Below are 22,439 nucleotides of genomic sequence, written 5' to 3'. Positions count from 1 at the left end.
TGCACTCCACGAGTTTTCTGAAAGAATTGTCAAATGTTCATCGGTTTCACTCTTGGATGCGGTTTTCACTGGGCCGCACAGTTTTGACCAAGAGCAAGTACCCTCAGATAGTCATTCCTCATCCCCTTTTCCAGACTGAGACTGCCTTGAGATTCCATCATCAACAACTAGGATTGCATCGAGCACCCTGTCACTCCTTTCCCTTCCAGCGACAGCTGAAGCTGTAACTCCTGACAGTGCAGCCTCCTTTTGTCATTGGCTATGATACATTCCTGGCTCTCTCTCCCTTGTACACAGGTGATCTAGTAATGCACTTTCCTTTGTCATCCTCCAGCTTCTTGTGTACTTCTGAACCAACTTACTTATTTCCCATGCTAGCACCCCATCATTTCCTGCTTTTGCATCCCTAACTTGGCTCCTTCACACCTTTAATCTCTGCTCTCTCTCACCACCCTCGCCACTGTGGTTTCTTTTCCTCCTCTCAACACAAATGCACTTTTTTTTCCTTATTTTTTTTTCTTTTTTGCTACAATGTTGTTTTTCTCTTCCCAACCAGCGTCAGTAATGAAGGGGACTTCTGACAAAAGCATGCTGCAGTCTCCATGGCTGCTGGCAGGAAGAGTTGTCCCCAGGGTGTAAAAGAAATGCTGGAAGGAGAGGAATTGTCCCAGATGCTTCCATCACAGACATGAAGGAGAGAAGGGAAAATAAACCACTTTGGGAAGGAGAGAGCAAATCAGTCTGGGTTATGGAGGAAACATCCCAGGTGCCTCAGAAGTGGGTTTCTCTCTCTGTGATGCTGAGCAGCTCCTGGGCTGGAGGAGACCATCCCTCCCGCCTCAGATCAGACGGCCTCGCCACGCGCTTCTTCCTTGGCTGCGGTAGATCCTCCGCTGGGGAAATCAGCTGCATCAGTCTCTGCAGAGAGGAAGCTGCTGTTAATTAAGCTGATGAGCAAACTGACAGCCAGTAGTGATCCACAACCACTGCTGGGGGCAAAGGCACCCAGACAGCACACACGCCAGCTCCCTCTTCCTCTCCTGCTGGATGACCGTGAAACAGAGGAGAGCAGGTTCTCTTCAGCTGCTCTCAGTGACAATTATTCTGTATCTGTGCTCAAATCTGGACTGTAGACTGATAATCTGATGTACAGCACTTCTCACAGACCTGCTACTGCAATTAGCACCACAGACATTTTCTGTGGCAATGGAAAAAACACCATAAAACCTTTGTTTTTCCTATACCAAGTAGCTTTCCATTAATTTTCGTGGGAGCTGTGAAGACTTTCAAATGGGCTGATCATCAGATGCTGGGCATCTCCTGCTATGATCCAAAGCAGGATGGTAGGCAATGCCTACCTCAGTGGCATTTCCCAGGTAAAGCAGCCCCTCTGCAGGCTGGTTTCTGCCCCAAACCATCCTCAGTTCCCCTCTTCCAGTCAGCCAGACTGATGGTGAAGGCAGGGGTTGTGAGGCAGCTGCCTGCCCTTAGCTCCCTCTGTCCTGTGCAAGTGCAGGGTGCTACAGGCTGTTCCACACACATGTATGCAGTGTTGGGACAACTTAGAGGAGTTTCTTCTTAAAATCTAAAATATCTTCAAGCTCTTCAGCTAAAAGTGCTGGCTCACAGGGACTCTGCAGTGAATTCCTGGTCTTTTTCATCCCATTTTTTAAGTCTCTCTGGTGCCACATGATTTCCTGAGCTCCTGGTTTCATTTCCCTTTCCATCCTGCAGCTGATGTCCCTGCCAGCTCCATGGGACAATCTATCATTTCCCAGCTGAAACCCAACTTTCACTGTTACTAACTTTTTCCATCACAAGCTGTTCAGGACAGTGCATGCTCACTCCCATGAGGAGTGCATGACAAGCAGAGCAGACAATTCATCCATGACTCGTTGGATTAATTTTAGTGCTCCCACTCCTTGTGAAGTGCCTGCCAGAATCACAGATTTTGTTCATTTATTCAAAAATATTTGCCCCATGATTTCCAAAATTCACCTTGGTCTGCAGCTTCTCTGTGGGTACTTCACTGTGAGTTTTTAGCCTTTGGAGCTTGAGCTGTCTTAATGAGGGGCATTAGGAAACAACATTTTTGTTTCTTGGTCAGTCAAGTGTAACGAGAGGTATCAGTTTGTAGCAGTGACTGATCATAATTACCAATTACAAACTTGCTTTCAGTGAATGGTTTGATATTCAACAACTGTTCCTGGAAATTTGTGCCAGGAAATTAATTCCCTGCAATTCTGGGGAGTGACTGGAAAAAGAGAACAGGTATATTTTTCAAAATTATGTTTGAAAAACAGGTGCAAGTACCCTAGAAGGTATTTCATGGCTGGCTTTAATTCTGCCCTGAATCAACCCAGGTTTAGCAGCAAATTCCTTCTCCTACACCTAAACTGCATCCTTGGAAATTTCTTTATACTAATGTAGCTGAAGAGTTCCTGGAAATTTCAATTAATATCATGTAAACCACGACAAACAGAAAACCCCTCAATGTGAAATGGGCCAAATCAGTTCCTCAGGTGTGCTCTACAATGAGCACTAACACTATTCCCAGCAGCATTTCAGTCTAAGGGCTTGAAGCACTTTACCCCAGGTGAGAGATATTGCTTGTTTAACAGGCAGGACATGTGGGCAATTACTTCTCTGGCAGCTCCAAGCCCTCATTTATACACCAAAAACTTCTGAGCTGTGAGGAGTCAGACATGTCAGCCACAGATTCACCTTCCCTGAGACAATGGAACAAATAAAGACTTCCTGTACCCAGCTCATCCCTGGATGTGTTGGCAATGCAGGGTCCTCCTCTCCATGAGCCCACAATGTGGCTGTCACACCTACACCACAGCCACAGGGATGCTCCCGTTCACCTGCTCCCTCTGCCCACCCCACCCTCCAACCAGCCCCAGTGGGGAGGGGGAAGGACCAGCAGAGAAATTGTGTAGAAATTCAGATGTACTGTATATCACTCAGATCTTTCTTCGTGGGTCAGGTGAGGTGTCATCTCCATGATCCCATCTCCCCAGATAAAGTTCTTCCTAGGACAAGGATGTCTATAGTGAAAGAGGACAGGCTCAGGCATGGCACAGGGAAGACCTTCACAGCTCTCTGAGCAGGTCCTCTTAAATAACTATGGGTAATTTCTTTTTTTAAAAAAGAACATGGTCCTGACCCAGGACCACAAGGGACAAGAAGCAAAGGCAAAACAGATCTTGGTTTCGCACTTGGTTTGCATTGGTATCTACAGCATATATGCTATATATATGTCTATATATTGCATGATCATCCAGCATAATGGTGCAACACCACATGGAAGACCAGACATTTGATGATCAGCCTGAGAGCTGTGCTGAGACCCTCCAAGCTCTCCAAATTGCCAACAAGAGCTACAGAACAGTCTGGGAAAAGGTGATTCTCTCCAGCCCTTGCCTTCTCAGAGGAGAAATGTGCCGTATACCTCCTCCCTGGGGCCCATCCTGAACCATCTGGGGGAGCAACAGCAACACACCCAGTGACCACAATCCCAGTACCTGTTTCAGGGATCCTTTGGTTTTCAGGAGGATGAAGATGGCATAGAGAGGAATACAGACCATGGAGGAGAGTGCCATCAGCCAGCCTAGCACGTAGCCCCAGGGCGGGTACTCATAGGAATTGTTGTATTTCAAGGGTGTGTACTTGATCAGGGAAAACAGGAAGACGCCCTGGGGAGCAGAAAACACAAAGATAAGGAAAGCCAAGGGGCAGCCAAGGCCAGCAGCCTGGCCACCCTGCAAGGACTGGCTGCTCTGCAAGGGTGGCAATGGGTGTTCTGTCTTGCATGAGCCAGCAGGGACCTTGCTGGCTGCACAGAGCTCTCAGCACTCTAAAGCCTTCAGGCTTCTGAAGAATCATAAGCAAAGTTGGCAGCAGCTTTGAGGGTCCAGCAACATTGAGACAGCAATTTCTTCATATCAAAGACAAGAATTGTTGTTCTGCCTGGCAGAAACACTCCAGAGGAGCCACACAGGCACAGATTTAGCCCTCCTGGGGCTCTCTAGCTACAAAGCTCTCAGACAATTTGGGCTGGTTTGAAAATTTCCCAGATCTTCAGGAAATTCAAGTCCTGCTGAAGCCTGGGGACAAAGGACTAGGAATCTTTTGTAAGTTGTAGCTATAGATCTGTGTTCCCTCTGAGGTCAAAGAAAACAGCTCTCAACATCAGATACAAAACCAGAATTTGGCTGAGAAGGCATATAAAAGTCAGTGGAGCAAGACTAGACAGAAATTCAAAACAGGCAAGAACTTGCCTGAATTTGGGTGCATTTTATTTAAACACAGTCACAGAAGTTTTGGAAGAGATTTAATTACACAGAAAGCAAATGGCTATAGAAAGATACTTCTGAACCATGAGCAGTTCCAGGAACACAGACTAAAGCAAGTATTTCAGCACAGGGTAATTTTCACTGGTCTTCTATTCATAGGTAATTTGACCAAACTCTCCAGGCTTTGAGGACACATTTCCTTTTGCCTTCACAACAAACAATTGGATTTTCAGGCTCAATTAATTTTCCAGGCAAAATATAAGGCTTTACAAAGGAAATAAATAGCTACCTCAGCTACGGACAAGCTTCTGCTTCTCCATACAGTTTGAAAAATTTACAGCAGCACCTTGGAGCTAAATCAGCCTTTTCCACTGAGAATTTGGGGACCCAGAGTGATATGTCACGATGTCATAATTGCACTTACCAAGCACAGACCCGGGGTGAACACCAGCCAGCATATCTTGATCAAGGGCCACGGCCGGAAGCCAATCATGTCCTCAATGTTGTCATAGAAACGGTTGGCACCTTGGCCACCAAGCAGCACAGAGACAAAGTCATAAGTCAGATGGGTTTTGTTTTCTTCAACCACTATTCACATGAGATCCCAATTTTTTTTTATCCTTGGTGTTTACTTCTGGTGAAAACATGGCTATCTTAATAATAGAGCAGCAAGGGATGGGGTTTTCTGGCATTGAAAAGGCCCATCTGTGGCTAAATAGAGATGGAGGGGTTTAATTTCACTCATAAGTGTCAGAAAGATTGACACTGAAGAAAAGTACAGTCCCTCAGATGGCAGCAGCTGTAAGTGACAGGATGCAGCCATGCACTGGTAAGGACTGCACAGGGAGAAGAGGTGCCTGCTTTACAGAGCAGCAAGGGAAAGCTCTTTCAGGTTAAGCATATGGAATTGTGTGAGTGCAGAGTGCTAAAAGGAACAAAGAGAGTGGGGAACACCTAACAAAACCTTCTCTTTGTAAATAAACATGCTGGTATACCAGGGAAGTCATGTCAAGAATCACTACTGAGTTGGGCAGGACCCCTGTCATCTCAAGAGCCCGTCTTCCACAGAATATTTTATTTATCACATAAACTCAGAAAGCCTGGCAATTGAAACTCTTCTGAAAACCAAACCTTCCATCTGCAAGTGCTGCTGTACTGTCCAGTGAGAGCTGGCTGGTGGGGTCTGATCTCCTCCTTCTTTTCTCACTAGTTTCACTTACTGGATTGTTTTGTTCACAGTGTGTGGGATCCACCTAAATCTCATGGTGCCCTGGAATGGGATATACTTCAGAAAAGCACCTGAAAGTCCTGCCACTGGCCAGACTCTAACCACTGACTCTGCCCAACCCAAAGTACAAAGAGCAAACTTATGCAATGGCAGAGGAGGCAAAAAAAATGCAGATTTCAGCAGACCTTGCAATAAACTCTGGGATGTCTTCAAGTACCAGGAGCCTAATGTTGGCCAGAAAGAGAGAAAATGAAGAAAAATCAAGAAGTCACTTATAATGTGCCCTAGCACCTTTCTAACCAAAACTGACTAGATATACCAGACTGCCTCAGGCAAAATAAGACAGCAATAGTAGACAAAAAAAAAAAGTGAGCTAGTGTCTGTCCAGAAAAAGGGTTACCAGTTAAGCACCTCTGGGATGAAATAATACTGTATTTGCTTTATTAAAGCTCTGTCTTGGTGCTTAAAGGATTCTGCTTTTGGGGATGTTCATCCATCTGTGAGCTCATGGTCAGGCCACAGTTCCCAGCTGCAAATGTGATAAGAATTTGCTTCTTTGTATATCAACACCAGAGTGATGGACTAGGCAAAATATGTGCCTAGAGAACTGGCCACACTTCTGAGTGCTTGGGGTTTGGTGAGTTTTATTTTGGTTTGTGGTTTTTATGTCTCAGAATTAAATTCTCATATTATGTTTCCCTTAAGTATAGCACTTCTACAAAAGCACATTATGTATGCTCTTTTTTTGTAATTCTTTCCATTATATTCTATATCCCATGACTAATGCTTGCAGAAAATCTCTTTTAAACCCAGCTTTTTGAAGTATTTGCAGGGAGGGGGAGGATAATAGTGTTTTGAACACCTCTTGGTGTTGAGTTGGCAAGTTAACAAGTAGCCTCAAGCAAAGACAACAAGCTGTGGTATATCAAGGGACATGCATATATATTGTGTGGGAGTCCACCCTATACCAGAGAACTTCCAAGCTGTAACTATCATGAGGATTCAGATATGATTTCTGAAAATATATAAGGGATGAAAGGAGTTGGTATATAAAATTAATTTTGCCAAAAAGCCAAAATCTTCCACAGGATGAAAAAAAGAAAAGGGAGCTATAGATCATATGAACTGCAATTTAGAGTATGAGCACAGCACAATATCGTCCACAGAAACACACTGCCATGTCAGATAAATTAATTCATAATACAACTTCATGGCAGATAAAGTTTCTCTGCCAATTTGGATCTAGTACCTAGTCAAAGAGACATATCAATTAAAGAAATTTAAGAATGCCAAACAAAAAGGAAAACACACACACATCAATCCATCCGTCCTCCAACAAGAAAAAACCCCACAACTTATGTTGTTAATTACAAAGTGCCTCCACCTGTCCTTGTCCCTTTTCTCTGTAGAACAACCACCAGGTCCTAAATTTCCATGGCCACTGTGGCAGTCAGTGGGTGATGTGATGATACACAATGGGGACTGACATGAACACCCTCAGAGAGTATATGAACAGGAGGTTCTACATATTCTACATTTCACAGGCAGATGAAAAAGTAATCAAGCTTAAGAAGTCATCAGTTCAACTACTCAACACTGACTTTTTGAGCAAATTAGGAGCTGGAGGACACATACTGGAGCAATGTGCCCTTCCTTCCAAGCACACCAGAAGGATTAGATAAAACTCCTGCAGAGAAAGTCATAAAAACATCCCCAAAGAGATTTTTGTTGGAATGAACAAAGATGTTTGCTTTTACCTCCAATAGTCCAAGACAAGGGAGAATGGGATGCAGTCACTGGATGGTTAACCATGAATGCTGGTACCACTTCCCTTGTGCTGATCAATCCCATATACCTTCAAAGTGGTTGTGTGCTCCCCTGACAAATCATTTAGCCATGTAAATTCACAGGAATAAATTTCACACAAACCTAACTAGAGATTTGCTTACATCCTTATCTCTCTGTCCTTACAGAGCTCTTCTCATTTTACACAGCTTATAAAAACAGCAAATGAGACCCAAATTAAAAAGGACAAAGATTTAATTTTACTTTTACCATATTTAAAAAACAGTCAGTTTCACAGTTTTGCTACTTTGGAATCTACTAAAAAAAAATCTCTCCCTGTCTTTTCTCCCAAGTTACATTTATTTGCATTCATCTGTATCAAATTCCACCCACAACACTGCAATAGGTGATGACTGTGGCTCCACACCACAGTACCAAGCTTGTATCTGCTCCCTCTCTGTCTCAAACCTGCAGCATCAGCACCTGCGCCAAGAGCCAGCCATGGAGGTGTGGTGGCACCACAACTGCACATCCTGGTACCACAAGAGCACATCCTCTGGGTACCAGGCACACAGAGCAGGCCCTTTATGGCCCATAAAGAAGCACATAAGGTTGGTCACAGCCAGTGTATCTGAGCATTCAGCACACAGAGACACAGCAAGCCCAACAGGCAGGATCCAGGCAGGAGGAGCCTGCCATGCCATGCTGGAAGTCACTCTGCATGTGAGCAGCAGAACCAGAGAAAGATTTATCACTGCACAACATGGGCTTACCCCAGGGCCACCCATAGGTACCCTCTGGCATCTGTTTGCTTTAGCTGTGTAGAGTCCTAATGATTTCAGCCCTGGCTCTCCTGTAGTGATGGAGGCCCTTGCTTTCTCCTGGAACAGCTAATCAAAATGTGCATGCTGTGACTGCCTGGAAAATATCCTCTGCAGCACATTTCAGTGGCACCATATTGTGAATCTCACTATTCACAGCCCATGCCTGCTTATAGAAAGGCTGCCTGTCTCAAAGTGGAAGGAGAGCAGAGAAGAGGCAGGGGGACACCAGAATCCCTCCATCACTCTCCTCTAGGGAACATGATTCACAAATCCAGTGCTGTGTGATCCTTCCACAGGCAGGGAGCAGTAGGGAGGAAATCCTCAGGTCTCTGGGAGAGCAGCTGCCTGGCAGCAGGGGAAAGCTGCCAAGTGGTGGGTGGTTGGCGTATGTGCTGGGAGAGGGGAAACTCAGAACACATATTTGTGTTAGCAGAAATGTTGTAATTCTTCACAGTGTAAGCAAGAGGCTCAGCTCTGCCAGTTGCAAGGCTGGGAAAAAACCTCTTTAATCAGCACTAGTCACTTTTTTCCCCTACTGTAACACCTCACCTTGGCCCTCTGACTACATTTTGGACCAGAATCATCCCAATGGATGCAAAGCAGGACATCAAGAGGGTAAAATCACACTGTATGGAGTGGCACAAAAGATCCCATGGTGGTGAGGAAAAGGGCCCTTTCTCTGTCCCCAACTACTCCATCTCCCTTTGAGGCTGCTGGGGCAGCATCACCTCTCCTGTTATTCATTGCCTGACATTGCTCCTCTCCATGGGTCATCAGAAAAGGCATGTGGCCTGTGTGACTGTAAAAATGGCATTAAACATCAAAGCATAATTCAGTTTCATGAATTAACCTAGAATCGTGATCCCCATCCAGTCACAGACGGATGGGGATCTCCACATCCCCTTAAATCCCAAAAGGACTGGGCAGAAAGTGACTCAGAATTAAAATCTGGCCAGGGTCTGTTACTGCAAGCTTCCCTTGAAGGACATCTTTCTAAAATAAATATTTCTTACACATCTGCTTCTCTTGCATTCTCTGGAGCCCAAGACCAAGCATCTGGACTGGTTATGCTTTCAGTAAGAGAGGAGTTTATCCAAAATAGCAATTGGCTCCTGCTATACATATGGAGAAACTAGTAAGCCCTTCATCAGCAACTGCACTACAGCCAGTGCAACATCTATAAAAGCATAAGCATCAAAAGGAGCACAGAGAGACTGACTGCACAAAAGGCAATGATGGCACCAAATGGAACTGGCAGGTGGTAGAATCAGAACAAGGAAAAGAGACTGACTCCTCAGAGAACGCCTGAGAAAGCCATGGAATTCCTTGCTGCAGTATTTTGTGGATGACAAATGGTTAGCCAAATGAACTGGAAAAAAATAACAGAAAAGAAATAAACAGATTTCACTTTCACTTCTGGCATTGGAAATTCCTGGGCAACAAGCTGAGTATTGCATCTGGTTCTAGGAACCCCAGAAGAAGAAAGACATGTAGCTGTGGGTCCAGAGAAGGACCATGAAAACTAAGAGAGGACTGAAGCACCTGTCCTGTGAAGACAGACAGAGTGTTTGGGCTGTCCAGCCTGGAAAAAAGAAAACTTCAGGAAGACCTTGTTGCAGCCTTTTAATATATAAAGGGGGCTCGTAGTGACATGACAAGGGCTAGCAGTTGTAAAATGAAAAAAAGAGAGGTTTAGAGTGGGTACAAGGCAGAAATTTTTTACTCTGAAGCAGTGGAACTGGTTTCCCAGAGAGGCTGTGAATACACTACCATTGCAAATGTTCAAGGCCAGGTTGGACAGGGCTTTGAGCAACCTGGTCAAGTGGAAAGTGGCCAAGAGGGTGGACTAGATGACCTTTAAAGGTTTTTTCCAAACCAATCCACTCTATGGTTCTATTATAAGTTGTGAAAACCTGGAAGAACATTCACAGAAGTTACCATTCCTAATTTTTCTTCTATTGTATTCCTCCATGAGCAACCACTCCTGACCACTGAGACCCAACATGGTGTAATGTTTGCAGTCTTTCCCTGAGGTTAAGATGGCAATACTGCTTGAAGTAGCTGGAAGCAGCAGATGTGACTGTGGGATGTTGAGGTCTGGTCTAACCTGTCACTTACTACAGCTGTGCACAATCCTTACAGGTATGAGGCTCATGAAGTTCCATGAAGCAAAGTGAGGGAGCAGCTGCTCTGCATCACACAAAAGATGCTTTGCCCAAAAATCATCAGCCTTGACACAAATTTCAGAGAGAAGAGCCAAAGCCTCTGTAGTCAGGAAGAGATCTCCCATAGGATATGAGAAGAGACTTTTCTTACTGCATAGACTAACATGCAGTTGGTTTCCTCCTGATACTTACTGAAGCTCAGTTTTATCCTGCTCCTGAATAGTTTAGTTACAGACTTCACTGAGAGCCAAAGCAGTCCCTCCTATTTATTTTCTGAGTGCCATTGCAGCCTGGGTAAATAGGAAGCAGGAAACATCACAGAAGTAACACATAGCAAGTTTGCATCCCAGAATTTTGTGTTAAATTAACCGGCAGGACTAAACTAAATGCACAATGGTAAGCAGACAGGGACAGACACCAAAGAACAGCAGTCATTCCTCTATATCTGATTTTCTAATTCAAAGGGCAGATGGGAAAAACAGCAAGGTAGTTCAATATGAGGCACCTACAGAGAAGGAACAAACATTCCTAAACTAAATGTGGGGCAATTAAGAAATGTTTGCAAGGAAACACAGTGAAAACCAGACAAGAAAGAACAAAATTACAGCACTTCTTTGCCTCCTGAGGATCCTTTCTATCGACTCTCACTTCTCAACCCCCCATTCTTGCCTTGATAAAGAACAAGACAGGTTTTTGTCTGCCACTTACCATACACCCATCCTATGCAGATGACCTCAAAAATAGCCAGGAAGAGCAGGCATGTGCCACTGGCAGCATAGTAGTCAAAGAGCTGGAAGATGTACATGCCACCCTGTTGAAGAGGTAAAGAAAACAGAGCCATTGCAAGACTGTTCCATGTCAGGGAAAAATGAGTGGGGCAAGCAAAAGAATAGCAGCAGAAACACTCAACCTAGAGCAGGTGGGAGAAGAGCCTTCTCTTGGGGCTGCCCTCACTCTGTTCCAAAAACACAGTCAAGCCTGGTGGCAGGAGAGTTTTTCATGCCCATTTTATGATACTGCTGGGTTAGGCTGGCCTCTATGTGATTAAGAGTAGGAGCTGGTTTGTTTGGTTGTTTTAAAACAGTTAGGAAGTTCCCAGAATCATTTTTTGAAATACCATGTAGCAATGCAGAACTTTGCACCCAAAATATTGTGATCTTAAGCAAGGACATTCAAGATACCTTGTTTTACCTTCATCCAACCTTACATACTGCACAAGTTCCAAGCTCTGAAATGGCAGAGGCATGTGGTTTTTTTGTTGCTCCTGACTTTGAGCTGAGCCCTGCAGAGTTGCCATCAGCTACATGTACAGGCCCATGGATGATTTTCATGTGATTTCTCCTAGACAGAGCCTCTCCATGTCAAGAAGATCCTTTCAAATAATGCTGAAGGGCTCTAGACACAGTGTCACTCAAATTGACAGGTAGGTGTTGCCTTCAGCAGGTCCTTAGCCAGGATCCTGCTGGAGGATCATTCATCTGTGCCTCAGGGGTTTAACAGGAATTAGCTGTCACTTCAGAGCTCATGGAGGCAGCACAGGAGTGCTAAGACCCCCATCCAAGCTTGTGGGACACACAGAACACAGCAGCACGCAGGAAGAGGTGCAGCTGTTGGCTGCAGAGCAGTGCAAACACCGTGTGCATGGCATCACACCAGCACAGCTCTGCTCCTGCTGGTCCCGGGATCACAGGCTTCCCACGGGCTCCAGCAGGGTTATGGCACAGCCATTACCCCCAGGCTCCTCTCCTGCTGCTCTGCTTTGTGTGGAAAGCAGCCAGCAAATGATCACTGCCCTCAGAAGAGCTTGTTTTCAAACAGCTCGGCCTGTTTTAGCTCCCAGGTCTGGTATTTGCACAAAGCCTGTGTCAGGCAGCCTCTCTGGGCTGTGGGAGCAGCATCTCTGGAAGGCTCAGTGATACAGCGAGTGCACCAGTGTCACACAGGGTCAAAGCAGCACTGGCTGGGAGAGACACCAGCTAATGGATTAGAAATGAGAGACAAATAACAGCATTGAAGACAAGCTTGCTGTCTCTGCCCAGACCTCCAGAACTGTGTAGCAGGCGGTTTGGTGCTCAGCTGCACAACCCTTGCTCCTTGTTCCTGTACTCCTTGCTCACCTCAGTGACCAGCAATAAGCCCAGAAAGTAGCATACGACTACAATGGCCAGGATCAGCAGCTCCCGACGCCCCTTCTTCCGAAACACTCCTGGGTACATGTCAATAACAGCTGTCACCATGCTTTCCACACAGACAAACTGCAGAAGAAAACAGGTCAGAGAAATCAGCATCTCTCCTTCCCCAAGCACGCACTTCCCCTCACTGTCCTTTTTGTCCTCCCACCCGCCAAATCCTTATTTTTTCATTTTTTAATCTGTCTTGCTTCCACCAAAGGCCAGCAGAAACAGAGGGAAAAAGGCCTCATTATCCAGGCACAAGGGCTGGGGTATAACAGCGCAGAGCCTGAGCAAAACACCGCCTGGTGGACATGCAAGACACCCTCTGCTCCCCTCATGCCAGCAGCAGAGTTTCACACTGCACTCTGCAGGGTTTGTTCCTGATGTAACAGGGATATGGGATGTAAGACATGGGCACACCAGTGAGAAGAGGACACAGGGATTGCTCTGGTGGGATACAGCTGGGAGAAAACAGCCCAGTTTCCCATCCCAGACTGTGCTGCTCTGTGCTCTGCCTCGCTCTGCAGGGTGCACAGTTTTGAAGGAATGTAGCTGGGCCATCCTCACATACACACAGGGAGAAGATTCCAGCAGAGATATCAGCCCACATAACCACTGGCTCTGATCTCCCACAGTGTGAAAGTGCTGCATACAATGCAGAGAACCTATTTAAGGTACCAGCCAAGCACAGGCCCACCTTATCCTTTCCAATGACCTTGGGGAATGCTCAGGGTGGGGACAGGCACCTGCATGTTAGATGAGGAGGGGGGTTTTTGTACCTGGCTGTCCAGTCCCAAGAAGATCAGCATGAGGAAGAAGAGGCAGGACCAGAGCTGAGACACAGGCATCATTGTTACTGCTGTTGGATATGCTATGAAAGCCAGGCCAGGACCTGCCAACAGACCACAGGATGACCATGTGTGCTCCGATTGCCACAGCTCCTTGACCACCCACGGCTGAAAGCTGTGCTGAGGAGCACTGGTCCTGCAGACCTCTCTGCAGACACCCATAGCAATAGAGGATGTAGAGAACATCCTGAGTTTCACCTCAGAAGACTGCCCTCCCCTTCAGGCTGTTTGTTTTCCCTTGGCTCTGAAGTTGCCCAGAAAAACTTACCTGATTCAGCCACTTCTGAAATAGGCACGCCCTGCTCTTGAGCCATGAAGCCCAGCACAGAGAAAATGGCAAAGCCAGCAACAAAGCTGGTGGCACTGTTCAGGGAGCAGAGCATGAGGCAGTCCCTGCAGGAAGGAGACCAGAGAGAAATGGGAGTTTCCTGCTGCAGAATGGATCCACTTTAGGATCATGTCTGTGCTCAGCTTCCCTAGCTGAACAGCACTACCAAGAAACAGAAATGTTGTTCTAGAACCCCTCAGAACAGAGCCAAGAGCTCAGGAGTTACAGTACTACACATGGCACAGTGGGAGAATGGGGTACAACCACACAGCACATAACAATAAAAAAAAACCTACAAGAGTCCAGAGAATAGCAAAAACAACAGAGAAAATTAGGAAAACAGAAAATTAGAAGAGGAAAGAGGTTGCAAAAGGAAACATAGTTAAGAAAGAGGAGGATCTGAAAGCATGAGGACATACAGGTTCAGCAGGTCTAGAAAAACAAGGGTAATAGGACAATAAAAATCCTCACTGACAAGGGCAGTGTCTACAGTGTCTTTATTAGCTATGCTCAGATGGAGGCTGGGATGTGCTATGCTACTTGTCCTGAAACTTCTGTGCTCTTGGTCCTTGTGAAAATTGGGCACCACTGTGAGCTGGCAGGGCTGGAAGCCCCACACCCCTGGATCCTGCCTGGGCAGCTGCCAGAGCTGACCCACAGCATCAGCTGCTATGGGGCAGGCACTGTGGACACACTTGGGACACCCAGAGGTAAGCTGACAGCACAAAGCACCTTAGGAACTAGCTGAAGGTGTCAGCACAGCACTTCACTGGTGACTGAAATATTTTGGGAGAGCCAGGAGAAAGTATTAACTGCCCAACCAACAGCCATGGCAGCACCTATCAGAGAACAGGAGAGACGATTGTTGTCTCCCAAGCCCAATTCCATTTTACAGTCTGTGCTGGAGCAATATGTGAAAGCACAGCAAAGTCCCTGCTTCTCAGGGCTCTGAAGAGGGTGTCAAAAACAGTCCTGATTGCTCCACTGAGCTCCATGTCAGGCCGTGAATAAAATAGACCTGTAATCCACGGGCAAGGAGAAGGCCAGACAGACTTGATTAACCTCCTTGATAGGATCAAAAGGCCACTGGCAGTACATTACTCTGATGATAGTAAAGCACTGGAGACAAGAGGCCCCCATCATCTTTGTACCACCTCCCCTGCCTAGCCAGTGATGGCAGAGCTGGCCATGTCACTCCTGCCCACTCACTCTGTCTAAATAGAGTGTGCTGTCTACACAGTGGCTGGAGACACTCTCCATTTTCATTCCTCCCCCTCCTCCAGTCTCTCATTTCCACACTGACTCGTGCAGGAGAGCACTATTAAAGCCATTTTCTGGACTCTTCCCTTCCCTCAGCCATTCTCCATCCCTGTGCTGAGTCCTCTGCAGCTTCTGCACTCTGAGCAGCTCATTAGTCACAGCAGCACGACCCAAGGTCTCCCCCAGGGACAGAGCCTGCCTCTGATGCAGCTCTGTGCTATCTGAGAAAATTTCCAGGAGGAAATGAGGAGTGCAGGTTCTTCCTACCTGTAGCAGTTGTTGTTGTATTTGTTGTAGCTGCCCAGAGCTGTCAGGCACCCCTCGCAGATGGCGTAAGAGAAGAGGATTTGAGTGCCTGCATCCATCCAGACCTGGAACAGAGAAGGTCAGTGGTCTCCAGACGTGGCAACAAAATTAACAAATGGCTGTGCCCTGTCAACAATAACTCCTCCAGTCATGGAGAACAAACCCTGTGAGACAGAAAAGGGATCTACAGTGAATGGAAAATCTGGGATACCTATCCGGAAAAACTTTAGGAAACCCTTTAGGAAAAAGCTCTAGAGGAGATTGTATTTTCATACCCCATTAAAGGTGACACCATTTCTCCACCCCACACCTTTGCATTCAAGGTAGAGATGGCATCCCTGATAGCATGGCTCCTTCTGAAGCTCTCACTACAGATGTCTGTGGTCCCTCCATGGCCCAGATGATTCATCTCCTTGCAGAGCCACTGGTGAGTCACCCCAAATGACAGTGTGATCAACAATCTGTGTACTCCCTTCCCTGCTCCCAGACCTAGTTTTCCACCTCTCTGAGGCCACAGTGCACAGTGAAGGGCAGAAAATTGCTGAGATGAGAGATTGCAGGCCAGTGGGGTGTCACACACCCAGGTTTCCCTTTGCTCTGGCATTCCATGGGAAAAGCTGAGTGGGGTTTCTCAGCACTTTCTTCCAGCCCTCTCCTCCATGGAGAGCTGAGCTGCAACTCTGCTCTCACACAGTCCCAGGGAAAGCCCTGAGCTGGGAGTTTCAGGCAGGCAAGTAAACAGCCCACCTTTCTGATGGTCTGCAGGCTCCCCAGTCATTCTCTTTTTCCTCTAAGCAGCCCCTAGCTGCAAACATCCAGGCAGATGGAATTTGGTAGCCTTCAAAGAATCCCATCCCAGGCACTGCTGCCTAAGTTCACCCTGATTTCCCACAGATAGGCATGCACACAGGAGTCCCTCAGGAATGGACACACATCCCATGTGAACTAAAGCTCTACCTTCTGCCTCAGCTCAGTAGCAGGATCTCACTGAGGGTTTCCATGAGCTCCAGTGACTGGTGGAAGTGACAGACTTTTTGGCCAGCCTCTGCCCAGGACAAGTGCAGGGAACCCAGCTGGTCACAGCCCATGTTACATGCATGCCTTTGGTCTGTTCAGCAAGGACAAGGGACCCCTCATGTCCTGGGAGGGTCCTGATGGAGCCAAAGTGCTAACCAGGCCAGAAAAAAAATTAAAAGTGACAGATAATATAACCCCTCCCTAAATTATCTACATTTAACAGCCAGAAAAACTCTTTGTTACATGCTAAATATTTTATATACTCTTCTGTTTTTGCCGAGCCCATGAGTGGAAATGACCTAATATGCCCACATGCTGCAGACCATGAGCAAAAAGAATGGGCTGTGTAAGGGAACTAGACCCCTTTCAGAAGTTTTAAGGATCCTGATTGCCTGACCTCCTTTCATAGATGACAGCTAGATGCTCAGCACCAAAGGCCAGGGCACTGAGAACATTCTTGTGGCCAGCATTTGCCTGACACCACCCCTCACCTGTGGGTCTGCCAGCCTGGACATGTCTGGCTTCAGGTAGAAAATGATCCCCTCAGCAGCCCCTGGCAGCATGACCCCTCGAACCAGCAGGATGAGGAGCATCACATATGGGAAGGTGGCAGTGAAGTAAACGACCTGCAGAGCAGGGAAACAAGAGGAGAGAGGGTCAGCAGGGAGGGGGGCAGGCATCACTCCACCTCATCTGCAGGCCCCTGCCCCAGCAAACCTCCCTGACTCTGCTGTTGGCTGTGGCTGCTGCTGCTAACATAGAAGAGGGGTGGGAAAGAAAGTAATCAAGGTTACATCTCACTGGTGATTTAGTTAATCTGCATTTTGTTCTTCATCCAAGACTCTGCCACTGGTTGCTCTGCTTTGTTTTCTCTTTCCAGCCAGTGTAATTTCCCTGCTGTGCACCTGTTCCCTTCATCTTTTGAGAGCTGCAGAAGAAACCCAGATCTCTTGCCATCACTGAGTTTTAATGAGTTATTAAAATGGTCCTATGCACAGCAAGAGCTTTCCAAATTAAATACCAACTTTTGCTGGCCAATTTGAGACACCTATGAGGCATCTCATTTCCAGAAGGGCTCATGCGTCACTCTCATCCCTTTAATGCCTTTGAGCTCACAGGTGAAAAATGAGGGCAACTCAAAGCCTTTAAAGAAAATGTAGACCATTATTTTTGTAATACCTATTTTTACTTCTTTTTGTGTGTGATAGAAATAAATATTACAGTAGAATTAATCCTTTCTAAACTATTTCTCTCATATAACATATTCTTTTTTTCTAGTTGCAAAATATTTGTGAGCAAGTTGCAACTTCCTAAAATTTATTCATTACTAAAATTCATCCAAGCAGTGTGAAGGCTTGTTTACTCCATGGATTCATAGTGATGGGCCTGAAATTACATTTTTTTGTGCTTAGTGATAATTGGTCAAATAAGTCACAGTACATGGTACTTTTGCTGTTCCCTGATTGAATGAGAATGACATTCCTTTGGGCACAAGTATTAAAATCTACCTTCAGAAATCAGTTTTAAGAAACATTTATGCATAAGGAAGGGAAACAGGGGGAAGAAAGGCTTTTAAAAGAAAATGAGTCTTTATGGAGTTATTTGAAATTATTGTCCTGAGGTCACTATGGTTTCTTTAAATTTGGATTCCTTAAATCACAGTAGCAGAAACATAAGGATCTGGCAGGATTATGTGATTAGAGCAGCCTCTCAGGCAAACACAACCTCCTGTTTAATCTGGAGCTGTTGTACAAAGTTATGCACCTGCTCAGAATTCTTGGGTCTTTCCTAATGCTTGCCTTAGTATATTGTCAGCAAAGAAAAAGAGGGAAGCAGTTGAATTTTTTGAAAGTGCCCCTGTCAAAAATACTCAAAATTACAGCCTGCAGAGAAGACAACTGGCCTGTTTGACCTGTAGTACATTTGGGAACAGAAAACCCCTCTCTTATTGTTGCACCATGTCCATAACACCTGGCTGGTAAATAGCCAATAGCCCTGTACCCTAAAAATTGTGATGGAAACATCTTCTGTAATGTGGGGAAGACCATTCCATTTACAGTATGCAGTCATTGTTTTCTCTCACTTTCTGGTCTGGTTTTGCCAAACCAAGTCAGCTAAACCAGCCTGACTGAAATACTTTAGCTTTCTCCTTGTGCAGGTAAGTTATGCCCACTGGGGAAGCAGTGTGCATAAGGAGAACCATGCAAAGGAGAAACTCAGTGGAGAGGGCTGAGAGCAAAAGAGAACCTCCAGTGACTTAATTATTCTTCCATGCAGATCACACCACCTCTCAGACCCAATTTCTTGTCAAGATGGCACTGTCGTATTCAAATTAGGGGGCAGCAGAGATTCAAGGTTTAAAATGCCATCATTTGTCATCCATCCCCTCTTCCTCATAAAGGTGGAGTCTGGATCTTCTTCCTTCAGAAATGGTGGACAACAAGTCAGCATCAGCAAGAACCAGTCATCAGCAAAATCTGGGAAAAAATCTAGTCAGGGGAGCAAGCTGTTATCTCATTCTGTTGCAATGGGTGTCCAGTGCAGTTTGAAGTTAGCAGATAGGATTTTACACTGAAACACAGCTGTCAAGTATGAAAGGGAACACTCATGAAGAGTAGACAGTAATTTGAAGGAAGAAATCTGTTGCAGAAATTGGTTCCCTCCCTTTGCTATTGGGACATCCTGGACACCCACAAGACTAATTATTAATCATCAATCATCATTAATGATCCACCCATCTTACGGCACCTCCAAGAAAGAAAGAGATCCTGAACAAACCAAGGCCATGGCAGTGTCCCTAATACCCAGCCCAAGGTATCAAACACTCATTCACACCAAAAGGAAAACCAGTCCATCTGCTCTGTAGGATAAACATCAGCAGGAAGCATTGGCTCCAGCCTCATTAGCAAAATGCAGAAAGTGAAGAACTGACCCAAAACCTGCAGATTTAGAAAGAGCACGAAAGAGAGAACAAGGACGCTTCTCCCACCCCAAGTGTTTTTCAGGATAAAGGAGTAGGAGAGATTCATTATCTATTCTCTGAGCTGGTTACAGGCAGCAGCTTGTCTGTTTTGCTCAAGTGTTTAATAATTGTCAGGGATGGGAAGTCTGCCACTGCAGAGGATCTTGTTGAAAACACCCTCAAGCCACAGCAGGACAACACATTGGTGAGTGCATGATTCCCAAGGGCACTTGGGGAGAATCCATCAGCCACTGTGGGTATTTGCAAGTGAAAATGTGCCTCAAAACTCCCCTCAATTCCCAATTCTTTCCCCATTCTCCCCTCTCTGACGGACCTACTAATGTTTTCTTCCTCTTAGGTTTCAAACACAACTGGTGTACATCAGTATGGCCTCAACAGGTTTTAAGTTTCACTTTGGTGCTGGGTCTTCTGCCTCTGCTTCGTGAAGAAGGAAAAGAGATTGGGGAAGAAATAGAAGATGGATACAAGGAGACTTATGGACTGGGAGGATAATCTCCATTCCTACTTTGCCTGTGGACTTGACCCCTTTCCAGATGCAGAAGTAGCAGATGATCCAGGCCAGCAGGAGACACAGAGCCAGCTCCCAGCGCACAGTGCCCAGTGTGTGAATCCCATCCGTGAGCCTCAGCACTCGCTTCCTGCCGGTGTCCAGGGACAGGGAGAGAAGCATTAACACTCCACACCCCACTCAGGGTCCCACACAGACCTTTCCCATATTACCCCATCCAAAGACTTGACAGCCTATCTACAACACATCTGCCCAGGGCTCCCATCCATGCAAATCGTCCCAGCTCTGCTCCATCATGTCCTGTGGCTGACCCAAACCCTCCCACTCTCAAACCCACAGTGCCATGCCTGCCAGACCCCCACTACACAAAATCAACACCTGCTCCCCATTGCTCCCTGAGCCTGGCAGCTCCCCAGCAGAGACAACTCAATCCAAAGCAGGCCACCAAAGCCACTATCAGCCCATGGCCACCATTCTTCCTCTCCTTATGCTACAGGAACTCTACATGTAAGCATAAATTATCTTCAAGATCTCCATGTCCTTCCCTCAGCCTCCTTCCTTAGAGATTCACCATCAAGAAGACAGGCCACACAAGAGCTCAGCACGGCAACTCCTGCAGTTCCCAGCAGCCTAAGCCCAAACTTACAACTCCTCTGCACATTCTGCTCAAAACCACTTCCCTCAGTGTCCCCTTGCCCTCTCTACATAAAACCAAAACAACTGTTTCAGAGGGGCCTCAGCTCTCACTAAATAGTATGTGCAAGGAGCAGGGCAGGAGAAGGGGGCCAGCGCTGTGCAGACTATTTTTGCAGCCATGGGCACCTATCCTCTTCTGTGTGCCCTGTGGTGGCTGCAACAAAGGACAGTCAACCCTTTCAAGTGTACTTTAAGAGACAGAAACGGGGAAAAAACCCAAACCCAACTGCTGAAGCCGAGTCCCTGACACCCCTCTTCTTTGTAAGACCTTCCTCGGTAGCATGTGGAGTGGTGGGGTGGCAGCAGCACTCTTTTCAACCTCTCCAGGCTGCACTGATGACCCTGCCTGGGACATTGTCACGCCTGCTGTAAGACCTCTCACTCAGACTGTATTTTAGTGCCTCCAGCCCCGGATTCCTCAAAATTCTCCACCTTCCTCAAATTATTCTCTGGCATCTCATGCATGCATCTCAGATCCCTGCTCTCCAGGGATGATCCTGAGCAGCCTGATGGACCACTTCCCTTAGACAGCAAGCAGGACTGGGTCAAAAGAAGGTAAAAGGCAGTTTTTCTCCCTTGTGTTTCACTGTGGAGGACTGTTCCATCTGCTGTGGCCTCTCATGCTTGCCTGCCAACCTGCAACACTCAGCACATGCACTCCTGCTTGCAGCAAGCTCTCATCTGCTTTTGGGGCCTCTGTCAGCGGCCACACTCACCCAGGCAGCCCAGTGCCAGAAAGGGGAACACACCCTCAAGGTGCACATGAGCACCCCTGGGCAGGCACACAGTGAGCAGCCTTTGGGGTGTGCCCAGTCCTCACACCCTGGGCTCTGTGCCCATCTCCTCGGCAGCTCCTTGTGCTCCCCGTGTTGGATCTGACACGTGGTACCTCACTTTGCTCCTACAGACACACAGCCCCCAGCCCAGGGAGTCCTGCAGCTGCAAGCTCTGGATGAGAGGGAGCCTGAACAGGGGGAAAGCAATCACATACTCCCAAAACTCAATCATTGAGGAGGTGGCGTTCGCTGGCAAGGTCCTGTTGTCCATGCTGGATCTATTCAGAATGTCCACACAGAGATCTAGCAAAAGAAAAGGAAGCTGATGAGGTGAGAAATTCTCTAGGGCTCCTCCAAGAGGGATGTTCCTTCTCATCTGGACCCTCACAGATCCTTCATCTTGTGCTATAGAGCATCTCATTAAACATCTCACTAAACTCTGGCTCTCCCCAGGTATGAATCCCAATCTAGCAGTCACCAGAGGGGTTCAGGGAGGGAAGAGGGGAAGGAGAGAACAATTCCCTGCCAAATTGAAAACAGATGACTGAAAAATACAGATTATCAAGGGATAGTGATTATGAGTAGTCAGGATAGAAAATCTCATTCTCTTTCCACATCAGTCACCATTCCCTGTCCACACATGCACACAGCACAGCAGCCTTCATGCTCTCCTTTGCCATCCCCAACCCTGTTACAAAGCATGAAATAACTAAAAACAGAGGAGATGCCACACATCCAATGCATCTAATCTTGCATTTTGCCAGCAAAAGACAATCCAATGGAAAACCAAGAAACCCAGCTGTTGCTGGGAAACTTCTCTCTGTTAAGAGAACATTTGTGGCTTTCCTCCCAAACAAATCCGTTCTGGGGGAGCTGAAGGAATTGGATCAGCTCCTTAAAAGGCTGGTTACTTCTGCTGGGATGAAAAGGCAGAGGGAGCTGTGAGTAAAAGGCCCACAGGGTAGAGAAATTTAACTAATTGCAGAAATTAATCATCTGACGCAAGAGAAAAAGGGAGGGAACCATGCTGCTGTCAAGCAAAACCTGTTCAACATGTTAAAAAATTCCTGACAAACACATTCATGAGAATTACCTCACATCCACCCCATCTTCCTAGGCTCAGCACAAGCACCTTGAGTAAAGTCAAAGCCAGGTCTTCTCTGCAGGGCAGAGTTAAGTGAAAAGCTGAGTGCACAGAGGAAACTGTTCAGGCGCTGGCAGTGGCAGCAACTGTCCCAGTAAC

General features: G+C 46.5%; 1 protein-coding gene across 1 annotated transcript in view; it reads right to left on the bottom strand.

Moving 5' to 3' along the window:
- Positions 1-771: 771 nt before the first annotated feature.
- Positions 772-22,439, bottom strand: part of SLC6A12 (solute carrier family 6 member 12) — a 45,974-nt gene continuing 24,306 nt past the window's right edge. Inside the window, exons 6-16 of the mRNA XM_030959606.1 lie at positions 21,412-21,499; positions 19,722-19,854; positions 16,725-16,859; positions 15,178-15,281; positions 13,591-13,715; positions 13,254-13,366; positions 12,418-12,555; positions 11,009-11,111; positions 4,723-4,823; positions 3,528-3,698; positions 772-918 (exon numbers count right to left, since the gene is read on the bottom strand). Of these exons, the coding sequence (XP_030815466.1) occupies positions 772-918; positions 3,528-3,698; positions 4,723-4,823; positions 11,009-11,111; positions 12,418-12,555; positions 13,254-13,366; positions 13,591-13,715; positions 15,178-15,281; positions 16,725-16,859; positions 19,722-19,854; positions 21,412-21,499 (1,358 nt within the window). The remainder of the gene's footprint in view (positions 919-3,527; positions 3,699-4,722; positions 4,824-11,008; positions 11,112-12,417; positions 12,556-13,253; positions 13,367-13,590; positions 13,716-15,177; positions 15,282-16,724; positions 16,860-19,721; positions 19,855-21,411; positions 21,500-22,439) is intronic.

The sequence above is a fragment of the Camarhynchus parvulus genome, chromosome 1A (assembly GCF_901933205.1).
Source record: "Camarhynchus parvulus chromosome 1A, STF_HiC, whole genome shotgun sequence".
Lineage (NCBI taxonomy): Eukaryota > Metazoa > Chordata > Aves > Passeriformes > Thraupidae > Camarhynchus > Camarhynchus parvulus.
This window is presented reverse-complemented; position numbering and strand designations above follow the sequence as displayed.